At 42.8% G+C, this 17,377-nt stretch overlaps 1 protein-coding gene across 4 annotated transcripts in view; it reads left to right on the top strand.

Moving 5' to 3' along the window:
- The first annotated feature begins 7,334 nt into the window (after positions 1-7,334).
- Positions 7,335-17,377, top strand: part of VCL (vinculin) — a 63,831-nt gene continuing 53,788 nt past the window's right edge. For all 4 annotated transcript variants that reach the window (XM_084290394.1, XM_084290396.1, XM_084290393.1 and 1 more), the window contains exon 1: positions 7,335-7,802. In XM_084290394.1, the coding sequence (XP_084146520.1) occupies positions 7,635-7,802 (168 nt within the window). In that variant the 5' untranslated portion in view covers positions 7,335-7,634. The remainder of the gene's footprint in view (positions 7,803-17,377) is intronic.

The raw sequence follows: 17,377 nt of genomic DNA, 5'->3' as shown, positions 1-17,377 counted from the left end.
CTAAGTCTATTGACCCTCATTTGGCAGCAGTTTGCACACACTTTACCACTGCATACCATATTTAATTGGCAATGCCAACACAGTATGTAACAGTAAAGAATTACACACTTGCATGGGAAATATTGTTCCCTGGCATCAGGGGCATTTCTCTACACATCTACACAGCTCAAAATATAAATGGTAATTTAATTTCATCCCTGAAATCCTAGGGCATTTGGAGCAAGACTTAGTAGCTCTTAATTTTTGCTTCTCATCTACCAGCAGCTTCAAGGTAGCAGAACTCAAATACCCACTAGTACCAATAAATAAATAAATAAATAAATAAATAAATAAATAAAATAAATAAAATAAATAAATAAATTATTAATCAAGTTTTCTTTTCTGCCAGTGGAATGAATACATGATATGGAACACAATACTTTAAATGAGAATTACTTTAAAATAGTTTATCAGAACTGCCGGTTTATACCAAGCTCCTTTAAGGGGAGGTTTAAGAATCTCATTCCTTTCTCTGAGTATTCAGATGGGTAATGTCAGCTGTGTAATGGGGCAAAAATCTGGTCCACTGACACTTGACCACAACAGAAAAGAAAGGCAAAGAACAGGGATCTTCTGCATATGTAAGAGATTCAAAATTTAATTCTTAATAGTCATGAATCTAGTTAATAAGGAGACTAACAAGACAGATGAGCAAGTTTTCTGTACACTTCAAAAAAATTCTAAACCAATTCTTACAGACATAAAATGTCATGAGGACAGTTGTGGTGTTTTTTTGTTTGTTTGGTTGTTTGTTTTTTCAGCACAGAAGTACTGCATCGACCAGTGTAATTCTGGATTCTCCCCTTCACAACAATATAAAACTCTGCCTACAGCCCTAAAGATCTTTAAACCTCTGAGTGGCACACTGTGAATATACACTGTTCCTTCTATGACACCACTGCATTTTTATGTGGAACAGAGAACAAAATGTACACATTCACGGAGCAATCTTACAATGGGTCCTACTGAATTTTGTATGAGTACAAGGTCCAATTATGTTACAATAATTGTAGGTTCAACATCTCAGGGCAGGAGGAAGGAAGTATTTTTGTGTTATTCATTAATTTTCTTTATTTGAAGCTCCTCTGAAGTCTGGGACACTGGAAGAGTTTCAGTCAAGATGAATCAATGAATACAGCACAGATAAGATACTCAAAAGTACATCAATGTGATTTATTCTGTGGAGTTGAATATTTGTATATGAAGGGAGTTTATATGTATACGCAGAAATTTGGTGCTATCTAGCAATAACTTTTTTTTAAGTACTGCACAACTTGGCCGTTTAGTACTTGCTGATGGCTGTGAGCTCCTATATGCTCCTATTTGTGACTAATACAGAGTCACAAATCTTTGGATGCATGCTAAGCATGATAATTATTTAAGCCATAAAGAATCTATGAAAGAATTAAACATCTTCAAAATCATCCAGTAAACCACAATTATAGACATGCATATTCAATGAATTAATTACTACAAAATATAGTATTATTTTATTTTTGCCAGTGTTTTTTTCTACAAGTCTTGGCTAGTCCAAAGACTTTGGCTTTGTGGTGATCTGGAATGTACACAAAAATGCAGAACCCTCTGAGCCTATTCATTCTGCTGTAGGGATATAAATAACTCAGGAGACTCCAAACCAGCAAAACACTTAAAATTTCAGACTAATCTTACACTTACCAATAAACACATGCTTTAAAACCTTGGTGAGTCAAATCCAATATCAGGAACTCTTGGAAAAGAGTTGACAGATACAAGCACATAATATTACAAGGGCAAAAAACCCTGCTAAGCTGAAACAGACACCAATAAATGTGCAGCCAACAAATACGTAAGTATTTCATAGGTCAGCTGTATAGGCTGATTTGGATACAGGGGTCCTTGAAACTGATGTAAAATAATTAAGGGCAAAAATACTTGATCGAGCATCAAGAGGTGACTGCATGCAGTTCAGCTGAGATATCTGTTCATTCCAGTGCAAAGTAAAACAATGAAGCTTAGACTGGTCAACAGTAATGAAACTTAGATTGATCAACAGTAATGAAGCTTACACTGACCAACAACAGTGACTTAAACCTTTACACTTTTTACGGAAATGAATGAAGAGCATACAAGAAGTCAGTTACCACATGTCAGTTGGTAGATGCAACAGCTCTGTAAAACAAGTGTCCAACTGCTCCCAAAAGGCATGTTCTTTGAAAAGAATCATACTGCAGAAAAGGCCATTTGAAGATGAACTATACCTTTCACATGAGATTCAATATTCTTAACTTAAATGCAGTTAATATCTTTAATTGATTTTCCTCAATTTTCCTGTGTCCATGTGTAGACATGACCATAAACATTTACTAAAATTATTAGTGGTAAAATGACTGTTGAAATGCCCACCTACTGTCAACAACGCAGTTCGATTGTTTACAAGCAAGTCATTTATATTGACAGACTCTGAGGCAGAACACATATACTCAGAACAAAAATATACATCTCTCGTGGTGTAAAAATTGTTTTTAAAAGAACACTAACATATTAAGCATGATACTTGATAAGATGGATAGGGCCAGTATTTTGGCTTCAACTTTTTCTTTTAGTGGTACTCATTTACCTAATCACAGAGTCAAGCTCCTGAAAATTACCTGTTGCCTTCTGAAAATCAAAGTCTATTGTAGGTTTGTAGTAATGCTGCCACAAGAGCAGAAATATATTTTGCTTGCATTTACTGTGAATAGACTGTAATTTTAACTACACATAATCTGTCATATGTGCTTCACATATATAGAGGTATGTGCAAATATATTCCTGTCTGGATTTTTTTCAGAAGAAAAGTAGGAAAACTTGCTCTTTGAAACTCATTAGCAATTTCTAGAATAAGCATTCATATATACAGAAATATATACACATACATTAAATATGCTTATCTTTCTTTTCTACAACTTTTCTATTCTCAAAAAACATTCTTTGAATTGTGTTGTTACAATTGTTGTGATACTTCAAGATAAACCCTTAAGAATGCAGTGTGGTTAATAAAATGTTTTGGGCTCAGAGCAGTTGGCACTGTAACTCACAGATAACAAGCTAAACTGCATTTGCACTCTTGGCTTCCCAGCAGATGCTACATAGCTGTGTATACCTTCTAGCAAGAAACTCCTTGAAGGAAGCAGTGAATTGGTAGCAGCATTCTCTGCAGATCTCAGCCCTGCTATGTTTTATCAACACAACACACCTACAGAAGGGCAGCTAGGAACCAAGCAGTGTTGTGTGATGAAATAAATTCAGTGTTCAGGCTATGGCTAGCAATTGTGATTTCATTTTTTCAGTCCTAGATAGGCTGCTCCCATATATCTCATTAAGTGATTGGTATTTTTGGTAAGTGACCAAAAAGCAGTGTATAGTGTTGGTCTTGTTGCAGTTCCTAGCACAGAGCCAGCCAAGACGCAGAACAAAACAGAACCTAACCTAGTCTCATGGCATCCTCATAAAGGTAAGGCACACTGACAGAGCATTATGGTGAACTTACACTGTCCTTAATTGTCTGCTCTCTCTTTTCCCTTTGTTGTCATTTCTTAGGTGTGAAATGCATTCTTTCTGTGCCAGCCAGCTATATGCTAGAGCTATCAATAACAAAATACCTTTCTACAACAAACCCATACCAATCTTAAAATATATGTAAGGCAGACATTAACACAGAAAGAAAAAAAAAAGTCTTTACAGATACCAAAAGGTAATGGCTTGATAAGAGTGAATTGCGGAACGCATTCTATGTCTGCTGATCACAATAGCCTCCAATTCTCCAGAAGGTGATAAAACGAGACTTTAATCCTTACATTTTGACATATACTTAAACCTTCATATGATCAAGACAATAATGACATTCATTTTATACAGCATTTCTGTACACTTTATTAAGCAGCTAACCAGGTGTAACTCAGAAACGTTAGAAGCTGGCAAAATCAAGGAACAAGATCAGGTAATTTCAGAGAAAGACAATTCACCACAGACAAGTTAAATGCCTAGAAAACCTGATCATTCTCTGCTGTGGTACCTAATACTGAAAATAACTACTATAAAATTTGTTTAGTGCATGCAGCTGAACCAGGCATATGGACTTTGCTGAAGTATTTGTATTAGCACAACACCTTATAATTACAGACAACTGCAAGGTCGTGAACCTCTGAAAATGCTTCCACTGCTCCCGCCAGCTGTAGTTCCAGTGCCATGTACACCCACCACAGGATGCAGACTGTGGAAGAGACTGCATTGCAGCTACACTCTTTGTCAGCACGTAGTCATCTCCCTTTTTCTACCAGTCTATTACTTCTCTATTCATATATCTCTCTTACTTCAGTGGAAGCAAAGAGAGGATTTCTTCACTTCATTATAAAAATACACTACGTGTAGGAAAAGGATTTGCACAATATGTGGAAAGCAAAATGAACAAATTGTGAGAGCAAAAACTAAGCCTAAGTAATGAAAATAAAAATGTATACCTGGTGAACGTAGATTATTGTCATGGATGTTTAGTGATCATTATGTTCAGTGTGTAGGCCAAGAATTCTTATTTTCTTCCTTCAGTAGGACTCAAGTTTAATTAAAATCAGAGGTAAGACAGTCAGTGCAACCATTCTAGATCGACTGAAGCCACAAAACAGTCTTTCATCTCTACTTGTGTATTCTCACTACAGTTTTGCAAAATAAAAAAAGTAATGTGGGTAAGATTACCCCAATAACGTCTCTACAAATTCAGGTAATTCCATGTTGTCAGAACTTTATAACCAATTATCTGGGATAGAGGGATATCGTGTCCCTAAATAAAGTGAAGATTTCTGTAGGCAGAAAAGTTTGCTGATACCATGCTTTGTGCAGAATTGGGTTTAACTGGACTCACCTGAGTTCTTATGAAATAGCAACGGCCATAGAGTGCATTAAAAGATAATCCTTTCAGTGTAACCACTTTATCTTATTTGGGATGCTAGTCACTCCTATACTGCTAATAATAGATACAGCTTCTTAACAATATTAAAATATTGTGCGTGTGGAAAGGGGGATCTGCATCTCTTTTTTCTCAGTGGAAATCCATTGTGGCATGTATAACACCATTTTGGAAGCAGGACAAATAAAAGAATTCATACATTTCCACCTTGGGCTCAAGAAATGGAAAATACTGTGATCAAATATATTGTTATTTTCTAACCATACGTTCGGATCTGTAGAGTTAATGGAACTGCATAAACTGGAGAAGCAATCTCCCAGTAGCAGCATAATTAGTGCATAATTACAGATACTGAACAGTGCAAAGGGCAAAGGAATCTGGTTACAAAAATAAAAACAGTACCTGCTGCCAAGCTGTTATGTATATGACATCAACGTGACAGATCTGAATACTGCAAAGGAAAGAGAAAACAGTGTAAAGGTGGTACTTAAATATATATATATATATAGTGCTGCATGTATTGCTGTTAATTGCAGTTAATTTTGTTAATTGCTGTTAATTTTGCTGGATGTGGCTTTGAAAATTAAGTAGCCACACCAATAGCAGCCATGGAATTTCAGTGGCAGATCTGTGGTACAGTCACACAGTACAGGCAAGAAATTGATTTTTTTCACAGAAAAAAAAAAATGTTAGCATAACCCAAATGCTGAAAGAAAAACCACCACTTCACCCCCAAATGCATTAACAGATATTTTGGCCCTGTAGGTGAGTAAAGTTTTAGAAAGCTGCCAGAAATGTTTGTCTGTCTGATCTTTTATATTTTATTTTACCTGTAGCAACCGTACCTATCAGAGCCACCAAGACAGCCTTTTAAAATTGTCAAGTAACACTTTTTTTTTTTATATCATTATTCTTTAAAACACGTGTGTGCACATGCATATTTCTGACAGGACTCAGTGTAGAAGGTCCAAGACTTGAAGCAATTGCCCTGAATTGGAGAACTTAGCCCACATGCTAGCCCCACAAGGCAGAAGTGGTTTATAAGGTTTGCATACTTCCACAGAATGGAATTTGTCGGGTTATTAGTTTATAACACGGACTAATTGCTTTTTGTAATTCCTAGCTGCTTCACACTACAATCCAGAAGGATTTTTGTGGGCATTTGTTATTACCAACCCATTGTACGCTACGAGGCCCTACTGGGAACGTGCTTATTGTAACTGGTACGGACACTGGTATATGGCCAGTGCTCAACAGCACGAAATACAGTTATGGTGACTTTATACACTCATCACTGCTGAGAGGCCGGTATTTTTATGCCTCAAATGCCAGTGCATAACGTGGTTATCTGTTACAGGCCTGCAGGTACCCCCTGTGAACAAACCGGGGCCGTGCAGACCAGGAGGTGCCTGACCCTTGCGAGGGCCGGCTCAGCGAGCGCCACAGCCCCCGGCACGCCGGAGGAAGGGGCTGCAGGTGCTGCTGCGGCTTCGGACCCTGCCTGAGGCGCGCTGTGCCCGGCTCTCGGCCTGCTGCCCGCTGCGGGGCGGGACGCCGTCAGGGGGACGCCGTGAGGGGAGCCCCGCGGGCGCGGCGGGGGTTGAGGGGGCTGCGGCCGGCCCCGTCCCGGCGCTCAGCGCACCACAGCCGCCCCCAGCGCCACAGCCAGCCTGCCGGCAGCGCTCCTCGACGGCTTGAAATAGCAGCGCGGGCACCAAAAAAAATCCTTAAACAGACCAAACAGCGGCAGCAGCAGCTCCCCGCACCCGAGCCGTGCCGGCGCTGCCGCGGGCCCCCCCCACCCCCCGCGGGCTTCTCCTCAGGGCAGCGGAAGCGCTGGGGACCGCGCCCGGGGCGTGCCGCGGGGCTGCGGGCACGGCGAGCGGCGCCGTGTGGGCGTTTGTGGGTGTGTGTGTGTGGGGGGGGCGCTGCCCTCAGGAACCCCCCGCGCAGGGGACGGGGACGGGGACGGGCAGCGGGAGCGCGCACGGCGCGCGCCACCGCCACCGCCTTCTCCTCCTCATCGGCCCCAGGGCGGGCGCCCGCAGGAATCCCGCCGCTCCCCCCCCCCCTCCCCACCCCGCGCTGCTCTCCAAGCGGCTTTAATCGTCTCCTTATATGGACAGCAGAATGTCTGACGTCACCCCGCGCTGGGAAACCAGCGAGCGCGCAACGCGGCTTGGCCGGGAATAGGCGGCGGGGAGGGGAGGGGGGGGGGGGGGCGCTGGAATGCTGACGGACGCGGCTCTGCGCCACTGGCGGCGGCGGCGGCGGCCCGGCCATTGGGCGAGGCGGGCCGAGGGGGCGGGGCGGCGCGCGAGGCCGCCTGAAAAGCCGCCGCCTGGCTGCCGCCGCCTGCCAGTGCGGGGTGGGCGCCGCCAGGGGCAGGCAGGAGGGCGGCGGGTTCGAGTCCCGCCTCCGCCAGCCCGAGCCGGGAGCCGCCGCTCCGTTTCGCTCTGCTCCGCGCTGCCGCAGCCCGCCGGGGAGGGGCGGAGAGCTCGGGGTGGATCCGTGCTTGTTTTATTTTTAATTCTGCATTTTTTTACTTTTAATTTCCTCCCCGTTTTCCTGCTTCCGCGGAGGCCGCGGCTCTCCCGGTGCGGTGCCAGCCCGCGGGGCCGGAGTTTCGCCGGAGTTTGTGCGGACTTGGGGCCGCCCCGCCGCCGCCGCCATGCCCGTGTTCCACACGCGCACCATCGAGAGCATCCTGGAGCCGGTGGCCCAGCAGATCTCCCACCTGGTCATCATGCACGAGGAGGGCGAGGTGGACGGCAAGGCCATCCCGGACCTCACCGCCCCCGTCTCGGCCGTGCAGGCCGCTGTCAGCAACCTGGTGCGGGTGAGTAGGGGCGCACGGCCCGGCCCGGCCGCTCCCCTCACGCAGGTGCCCGTTAACGGCCGCCAACGGCCGCCGCGCAGCCCTGCTCGCCGCCGGGACGCGGCGAGAAGCCCCCAAAAGCTTCATTTGTGCCCCCCCCCCCCACCGGGGACGAAGCCCCTCAGAGCCCGGCTGCGTGCCCCCGGCTGCCCGGTCTCGGAGCGGCCCCAACTGTTGCCGCCCGGGGCTCTGTGCTGCTGCCCTGGGCACGGGGAGGGTGAGGGCGAGGCTGGAGCCGCTGCTGCCGGCACCCCGCCCCGGGGGTGCCCTGCGCTGCTCGGCTGCAGCCGGAGGTGGCTGGAGATCAGCCCGGGTCGCTTTGGTTTCCTGCGAGCAGCTGGGAGTTGTGCGACTTCCCAAGGCACGAGTGTTTGCAGTGTAGGCTCTTCAGCCTGAGGAGTGCGAGTGACTAATGGTAGAAGTGTTTTCTATTAATACTTCTGTGACCGGCTGCATCAGAAGTACAGCAAACTGTTGCAAAGCAGAAACGCGTTGCTGGATGTAGAAAGCGCTGAAATGCTGCAAGCTTGTGTTTCCTTAACAGTTGGCAATACCTGCCTTGTGCTTCTGTTAGGTTCACGTACAGGCACTTGGGATTCATTTTAAAACATAACACACCTCTTGCTCGGTGTGATTCTTCTACATTCTTAAGCTGTTCATGGCAGGAATTATCTCTTGCCAAAAAACTTTAACTTAAAATGGAACACTTTAACAACAGTTGGAAATGCATCACTGGTATCTGATAAATGCATTAAAATGCTGAAGTCGTGAGGCTTGTGGTATAAGAAGCTGTCAAGATGACTAATGCAAGTGATGTGTTTATTAGATTTCAGCCTGCAGTACTTGCTGCTGCAATAATAACTCGTCACTTTGAGGTTCTGCAGTGTAACTGTGCCTTCTGCTCCTCGCCACTCCATGACTTATTTCTATGGGATGTACTGTCAGGAACACTTCTTGCTTCTTGCTGGCTTGAGCTGGAACTCGTGAGTTCCACTGAAGAGCATTCTGCCTGCAGCAGTGCACTGGTCTAGTAGGTATATTGGCTGTAAGGGTGTGAAGCTGGAGTGTATGAAATACTTTTCCTTGAAAGGAAGACTTCAGATTAAAGCTTTGCTTCTGAGCTTTGCCTGTACACTGGGTTGTGTGATTTATTTGTTTTTTTTTTTTATGCCCCACCCCAAGGAAACCTAGTCTGATGAAGCACAATTTATTAGAGAAAAAAAAAAAAAAAACTAGTTTCTTTCTGCAGCTTGCTAATGCCAGTTCTTTTTTCATTTTGAGCCATTGTTTTCGAAGTCTCTGACTTGGTTTCTCTGTGTGCTAGCTTGATAAGGGGAAACACTGTGGTAATTCACAAAGGGCAAACAGAAGTGTAACTTGAGTAGGTACTTAAAAGAAAAGACGTTGCAGTTTGGTAGAACACAGCTTTGGCTACACAAAATAATTCAGAAATGAAGTTACATTTTTTATCCAGCGCTGTGCTTTTAGTGCATCATTCTTAACATCTTTGAAACTACAGTTTCACGTAAGCAGGGGTATTTGTTCAGTCAGGTTTTCTAATTGCTGGTCTTCTAGTGGCTTCAGAAAAGGAATTGCTGGTGTAACCAAGACAGCAATGTGGCTGGGAGTTCTTCACATTTCCTGCTCTGTTTGTCTGGGGTTCACCATGTAGTGTAAGTATTGGGAAGTGTACATGATGGTGGTGAATACTGACCACCAGAGAAATCATGCTTTACCAGTGATGACTTGGCACATTGCAGCACCACTTACCAGCTCTTCAGCCTGTAGTAAGGGCACCACAGTTTGGAAGGTGCAGTATGTAATCTATGTAGTTATTGCATTTGTAATCAACTGGTGGTGGTGTTGGAAGAGCTGAGACCCTCTTCTTGTGCAAGGCCTTAGGAGGTGCCCTGTGTTGGGAAATGGGCTAAGAAATGAGAAGATACCTCCTTCAAGGAAGGAGCCACATGCAGTTACTTCCTTTATAGTTAATTTTGTTAATATTCCTGAGATACAAGTAACACAACATGCTACGTCCAGGATGGAGCAGAATTTGATACGTCTTCTGTAAGAGTCTTAAGTTAAAAATAGTTGATAAAGCACAAGGGAGTCTTTCTCAGGTACATCTTGATTACAAACCTCTGTGGAAGAGCTTTTCCTTCAGTTTGCCATTTGATATTCATTTCTGTATTTTCTGTCTGAAATGAATGTGCTATATTTATTAGTTTATATGAAGCTACCTTTAGCCTTGTTTTATTTAAGGCTTGCACACCCAGAGACATCTACTAACACCTACTATAGGTACACTTCCCAGCTTCCTGTCATAGCTAGTTGCAAAGTCTTTCTAGGCAAGAAAAGGTTGAAGTTATTGTTGAAATCAATTAAACATTTGCTTAAGTTAGTCCTTCACCATGCTAAACACCAAAGGCTTGTTCTGTACTTCTTGTATATTAGTTTCCACAATATGTGAGTTGGATTCTACCAATTCTAGAGTATGCTGATAGGGATAACCTTTGTAGAACAGTCCAAATAGTTTAAGTCTCCTGATGACATTTATTAACTATGAAATGAGGTACATGTTGTTCATGCAAAAGTTTTGCATGTAAAGATAAGTGGCAGAAGTTTTCTAAATAACCTTTGACTGGATCCAAGAACGAGAGGAGAAGCTTCAGATTAACACTGCAGGATGAATAATGCACTAAAGGATTTTTTTTAAACTGAAGATCTTAATGTTTTTATTGGCTGGTATTTGGAGTGGATGTGTGCCCTGTGTGGAAGGGTTGGGGCTTTGCTTAATAGTTCTTGTAGCTGAAGATGTAACACTGAAATGATAGGACTGGTTAGAAAAATATTCGTCAACAGGCAGGGAGTAACTTGGGGCTTGCCAAATGTTCTATTACTTTAATGGGCAGTTAAATGGAATTCGGAGTTCTGAGTGTTCAAAATTCCCTTGGAAGGAAAGGAACCTTGTGGTGGTCTGGTGTTCTAACTCTTGGAAAGCATTCATCAAATATCTACCTTTTAAGGAGGGATTTCTATTAAAGATGTCTAATGGTAACGCAGAACATGGAAACCTATCACACACTATATAATGCAACTTCAACACTTCATAGGTAGAAAAAAGTCTCTACTTTCCAGTAGTGACCTTACTAACATGTATGTTCAGAGTGATGTTACACTACTGCCAAACAGAGAAACCAAATTCTGCCCTGCCTTTTTAAGCTCGATTTACTTAGTGCTTTGTATGGGTTCTGGCTTTCTGTCATTACAAGCATAGACTATCCTTGTCACTTTGCTGGTGTTATGAACTGAACTGCTTCAGAGCAGAGTCCTTGTGGCTGTGCTAAATGTTGGCAGTTCCATAGGTGAAGCAGCTGAGTTTGACAGATGGGGAAGTAGTTCTCTGCATGAGAACTAAGGTAATAGAGGAAACCTGTGAGGAGACTGAAGTATGCATGACTTAAATGCTGGAGTGGTGTCAGAAACTTGGGATATTGCCTTTTCAGAGGCTAGGTTATTGAACCAGATCAATATTCTGAAAGAGTTAACCTGCCTTGCTTGAGACCACTACTGTATTTCTGTCCTTCATCTCAACTGAGCTTGATCTGTTTGAGGCAGGTGATAGCAGTGGGATATGCTCATAAAAGATTTGTCAGGTGTTTGTAGTCACAAACGAAGTGGTTGAGATTGTGCAGAAGAGATTTGCTCAGACAGGTCAGCATATCCTCTAACTGACAATGCAGCTTCTGCCTTTCCATCCTCTGTGCTATCTGTGCTGTCCTCTTGTATTTGAATGTACATGTTTCATAAGGGTTTGTGTGTGTCCAGTTTCTATCAGATTAACTTTTATGGGGGGGAAAATTGCTTTGCTCTCTTATGTAGTTATAATGCTGGATGCTGTGTATGTATACATTTGTTCAGCTACTGAGATTCAGAGGTTTGTGCAACTATACTGACATCTTTCTGCATCAACAAGAGCAAACAGGCTGGGCTAATCAGGAGTAAGGGTCTCTTAGTGAATGCCTTGTCTTGCAGTCATGGTTTATCAGATTTTACCTCCAAGCCCTGCTGTCCAAGTACTAATCTAACATCAATGGGCATGATCAAGATTAAGCTTAACTGGAGGTTGTACTAGATGAGAGCAGCACTGTAGCATTGGGTCAGGCAGGTTTCTGTCACTTCCTAAAGCTGTGAGGTCAGTCTCTTCAAACTGTCATCAGCTGAAGCCCACCCCATCCATGTGCAACCAGAACCACACAAAGGACTCATGAAACAGGCAAAGTTCTGTACTAGTACTTCAGTGGCATAAAAATTTAAAACCAAAGAAGTGTGGGAGAATGGCATTTAGTGTATGTGTAGCAGCTGCCCTACTTCATCCTAGTGAATGAAGTGATCACCTCAAGCAATCAGTATGTTCTGGGTGCACATCCGTGAGCCTCTCAAGCATGACAAGTTGCTGAGGCTTGTAGGGCTGGGCAGGAAGAGCTGTTGTGTTTTCCTCTGACAGGCTGTGAATTGCCTGCTGGTACCTGCAGCCCACCAGACAGGAAATAACTCATAAATTTGTGGAAGATGCAGCCTGCGTTGAAACCCTTGTCACAACTACAACAGTTAGTCAAATGCATGGCTAAACACCCTTAATAAGGAGAAATACTCAGATGGTTGCGGAGAGCGGACTGGAAAAAGAGCCTTCTCATCCCTACATGGTTTCTTCTGGCATAGCTGGCTTACCTGCATCTCAGGGTATGCAAGACAGGTGTGAGCTCTTGGGGATAACTTTTTGGTTTAGAGGAAAAATTAGCTTGCACTATTTCTATTAAGAGCCTTGTGGAGGAGGATGGAGAAGAAAAACAGTGAGCTTTTTCTGTATAGAGTTTTCTGCACAGCACAAAAGAAGGCTCTCAAGTCAAGAGTCTGCAGGAACTTGCAGAGTTCCTTTTCTTGGTGTGTGTAACTCCTCCAGGGAGATGCATAGATCAACCCCTGCTTCAGCTCCCCCGTATTTTGGGTTTTTATTGTATTGTATCTTCATGCTGGAAGACATACCTTGTTCTAGTAGCTCATCTGAACTACACTGTGTTCAAACTTACTGCCAAATGGCGACTGAATGAGAGTACCAGAAGAGCCCTGGATATCTTGTGACAGAACAGACCTCTTCATTGTAGGCTACCATGCCTTATGTATAGTGGGAATGTGATTACTTCTAGGAACGAGTCTTTTATAAAAACAATTCTTTTTGAAGAAGAACACTTTATTTTGGTGTACCTGCAGTTTCTTTAGGTTTCTTTTATCATATTGTGGGGAAAGTGGCCGTATGTTCTGAGAGCTGATCAAACCAGTTTAGGGTGTATGCATGGGGGTGGGGGAAAGGGTGATTAATGATAAATTAGAAAGAAAGCAACTCTAATCACAAAAGCACATCATAACTTCTTTCTTGCTTTTATCTGTTAGGGATCATCTTTACATTAGTAGTAAATCAGCTTCTGATTTGAGTGGAATTATCTCTTTGTTCTGTTATATCTGAAAACTTATACCAGTGTCTTCCATTAGCTCTAAAAGGAATCTTTTGTTCTCTATTCCTTTAAAAGTGTGTGGAGATGGTGGAGGCCTCCATTAGTAATTACAAGCAGCTTGCTCTTGGGCATAAAAACTGAGAGTAATGTTCAGCAGTGGATAGTCTTACAGTGGTTGGTTGGGCTAAAAAGTTCCATATGCCAGCAGAATGGTGTATACCAGTCTGGCTCTGGGAAACTCAATATTTGCTTTCTACTGTCTAAGTGTATCCCTCCACAGGGAGGACTTCTTAAATCCATACTGAGGGCCAAGGCTGAGGGGCTTCTTGCTCCCAATTTCTTGCAACTTTACTGTGTCATGTAGTGCTGCCTTGTGCTTTGAAGCTAGAGGCTATTCTTTTTCCTCACAGGAGTATCGGACTGTAGACATAAATTCCTTTAGAAAGCTTTAGCAAAAGAATGAACCACATAGAACATAATTCAGTATGTCTTACAGTTGGAGATGTGTAGCTTGACGATATCAGCAGGGTGACTTACAGGTGTCTTTCTCCTTCCCACAGTAGTTGTAATTTAGATTAATGATGCAAATCTTTAAGGGGACTGGATGGGTGGGAGGAGGATAAGCAGTGGTTTTAAAGAAGTGTTGAGCAAATGTGCGGTGTTAATGCTAGCTACAGGAGATTTCTGAAAACATTAAGTGGTGGTTGTTGCAAATGCTAGGTATGTTGGTTGGATTCCACATCTGCCTGAGTTCTTAAACACAAGCTAAATGAAACAATTGGCAAATACTTCTCCAGAGGACAGAATGGTCTAATTTGACACTGTCTTGATTATTGCTTAGTTTTGGCAGTGGCCTCACAGAGTTAAGACTACTTTTTTTTTTTTATCCCCACTTCAGCTTGTATGCATTGTTCTGAAGTTCTTTTTTCTAACTCTATTTTATAGTGGGTCTTTCTGGCTTTGTATTTTTTCACTTCTGATATGAAGACAAAGTTAGCAATATCAATTTTCTTCTGCTGCCAATTCTCCCTCTGTAAAGCAAGTCAGACAGCCAAACGAGATGGTAGGAAACTCTCTAGGCAATGATGGTTTTCTTCCTGTAGTGACAAATTCTATTTCATCATTTGCTCAGTCAAGTGCTGAGAAGCAATTCTTTCTGATACAGAGCCTGCCTCAGTAGCCATGGTTTTTAAATCTGGGAAAATGTTAACACTCCTGGCATTTATCTTTAAACATAACAATAGGAATTTGTGTTAGACATTGCCATTATCAAATTTGGACATGAAAATATCTTTAAATGTGTACAATTCATTTAGTGCATGGATGCAGAGTAGTTGATGTTTCACTGCATAATTTCTTCCTCAATTTTTGACATTTGGTAAGAACTAAAATATAGCGTATTCTATAACTGGAGTCTAAAGTAATAATGTGTGTAGGTGCATGGAGATGCAGCACACGTGGGTGGCTGTTGCAGGTATCTGTACGTCAAAAGACACGAGGCATGTGAGATGACTCTCTGCAGAGAGAATTGAGATAAAATAAAGGCTGGATCTTACTTCCAGTTACAAATGCTTCACTAATACGGATCTGTGGATCTCTGTAAAACATGAGCTTAGCATTCTAGCAGCTCAAAATGGAATTGGTAAAACATGTATAATGTTTGGAAGTAGGTCTGGTTTGTCTCTTTAAGTCAAAACTGTACTGCAGCTTTAATAATGTGAGATCACACAGAGAATCAATAGGTGGTAAACCTTCCCTTCATTTGTTTTGCCTAATCATTCAAATCTGATGAGGAATGACTTGCATTGGCCCTGTCCTGAGACAAGAACCAAAGTTTTCTATGAAAACATGTTGAAATCTTTTTTGAAAGAAAATCTTAATCTGAAGTAATAAATGTTCTGATCCTCCAGAATAATTACTTTTAATTGGGTGATGGCCAATGGATAACTAATGAAAAAGGAGAGGGAGCGAAACCCAACCATAATAAATCTGAGAGCCTTGCCATGATCATGGAAACTGTCAGCTTGTATTGACTCCTTGATGACTGCAGTTTGGATAGCTTGTCTTCTCCCTGGGAGAACATGTGTTGAAGCAGCTTCCCAGTAGCCTGACTTCCTAGCTAGGGTAGGAAAGTGATGATTCATGTCAGGGTTATCCAATAAAGAGCAGAAGACAGAAACAAACTGTTCCTGTAGAACACTTGTGTGCCTTGCTGCTCTTGGCTTAGAATCCTTATGAAGAGACCTTGAGTAATAAAATTGCGTTCCATCTTCCATCAGTGGTTATGCTCACAGAACAATGAATGTGACGTGATCTGTGCACTGAAGGTAGACTTGCCTGTGTCCAAATGTAGAGAGTCTCAGGGAACTGGGAATGCTGAAGGCAAGTCTTAGTAAAGGCTTCAGTGAAGAAGGCATTGAGTACCTCAGCCTTTTGTTCTATCACCAGGTCCCCTCACCCATTCAGCACTGGGCCCACATTTTCTATGGTCTACATTTTGCTGCTGGTACACAAACATTTGTTGTTGCTGCCTTTCATGTCCCTCACCAGTTTAAACTCCAGATGGACTTTGAGGTTGACCACATGCCTGCATGCTAAGTCTCTCTGTTTCTTGCCTGAGTCACCTCTCCAGTTTTCTGCCTCTTATATGCTTCCTTCTTCAGTCAGGGTTATGTCAGGAGCAGTCTGTTCCTCCATGCAGGCCTCCTGCCATCTTTGCTTGGGGTGTTATGTTTTGGAGCTTAAAAGGTGATCCTTGAAAACAACCAGCTTTCCAGAACTCCTCTTCCTGCTAAGACTTTATCCAGTGGGATTTCTTCAAGCAGATCTTGCAGGACAAAGTTCCTTCTCTGGAAGGCAAGGGCCTGTTTTATCTTGTTCCCGCCTTCCAGGATCCTGAATTCCACCATCTCATGGTCACTGAAGCAAAGGTTTCCTCTGACATTACCTAACCACTTCTTCCTGGTTTGCAAGCTCAAGGGTCAGTGAAGTGCCTCTTTGAAGCTTAGAATATGTGACAGGAAAGCTATAGTAACTTGTCTTTGTAAACAGTTGTATTATACTGGTTATATGATGCCCTAAAAAGGCTTACTCAAGCAAGTGACATGCTTCACCTTGGTCTTCAGATGCACACAATACATAAATGATGAATTACAGTTCAGGAAATGTACATGCTACTTTGAATAATTTTACACAAGTCTGAGCACAAAATTGTATGCAGTGTAAGATCATAGAGTCATTCAGGTTGGAAAAGACATCTGAGATCAAGTCCAGCCTTTAACCTAGCACTGAATTCCACCATTAAACCATGCTGCGAAGTTCTACATCTGCACATCTCTGGAAGACCTCCAGGGATGGTGACTCAACCACTTTCCTGTGCAGCCTATTCAAATGCTGCACAACCCTTTCAGTGAAGAAATTTCTTCTAATATCTGGCCTAAGCCTCCCTGGCACAATTCGAGGTGGCTTCTACTCATCTTATCACTTGGTGCCTGGGAGAAGAGCCCAATTTCCCACCTTGCTATGAAGTCCTTTAAGGTAGTAGCAAAGTATAAAGATATCTGGGTATTCAGCAGCCATCCTATTCTCATTGCTCTCTAAACTCATGTTTAGACAATTTAAAGTAAGTCTTGTATGGTAATTACAAAATTGTCTAAGTTTTTTTAACTGTCTCAAAACATGCACGTTATTAATGCAAGGCAGCCTTGATTCAAGTTAGCAGTAAGCAAAGACCAGAAAGTCACCTGCTGTGAAGACTGCAAGTTAAACATCTGTAGTTCATAAGGGTGTTCAGGAGTACGTGGTATTCTTGTGGTGGTGTCCATCTGGCAGTTGACTTCTTCATTTGAAGATAGGACGGACCTGCTTTTTGACATTTGATGAATACACTGATGATGCTGGGTGTTTATGTGAATAACAAAGATGGGCATATTCCTCCTTAAATGTTGAATAGTGCATAAAAAGCAATGGGAAGTAACTTCTTGAGTAGGTGAAGTGCCATAAATGCTAAAGTAACAGTGAGAG

This window comes from Netta rufina (assembly GCF_964035555.1).
Source record: "Netta rufina genome assembly, chromosome: 7".
Taxonomy (NCBI): domain Eukaryota; kingdom Metazoa; phylum Chordata; class Aves; order Anseriformes; family Anatidae; genus Netta; species Netta rufina.
Note: the sequence above shows the minus strand (reverse complement) of the source record. Positions and strands in the feature narration are given on the sequence as shown.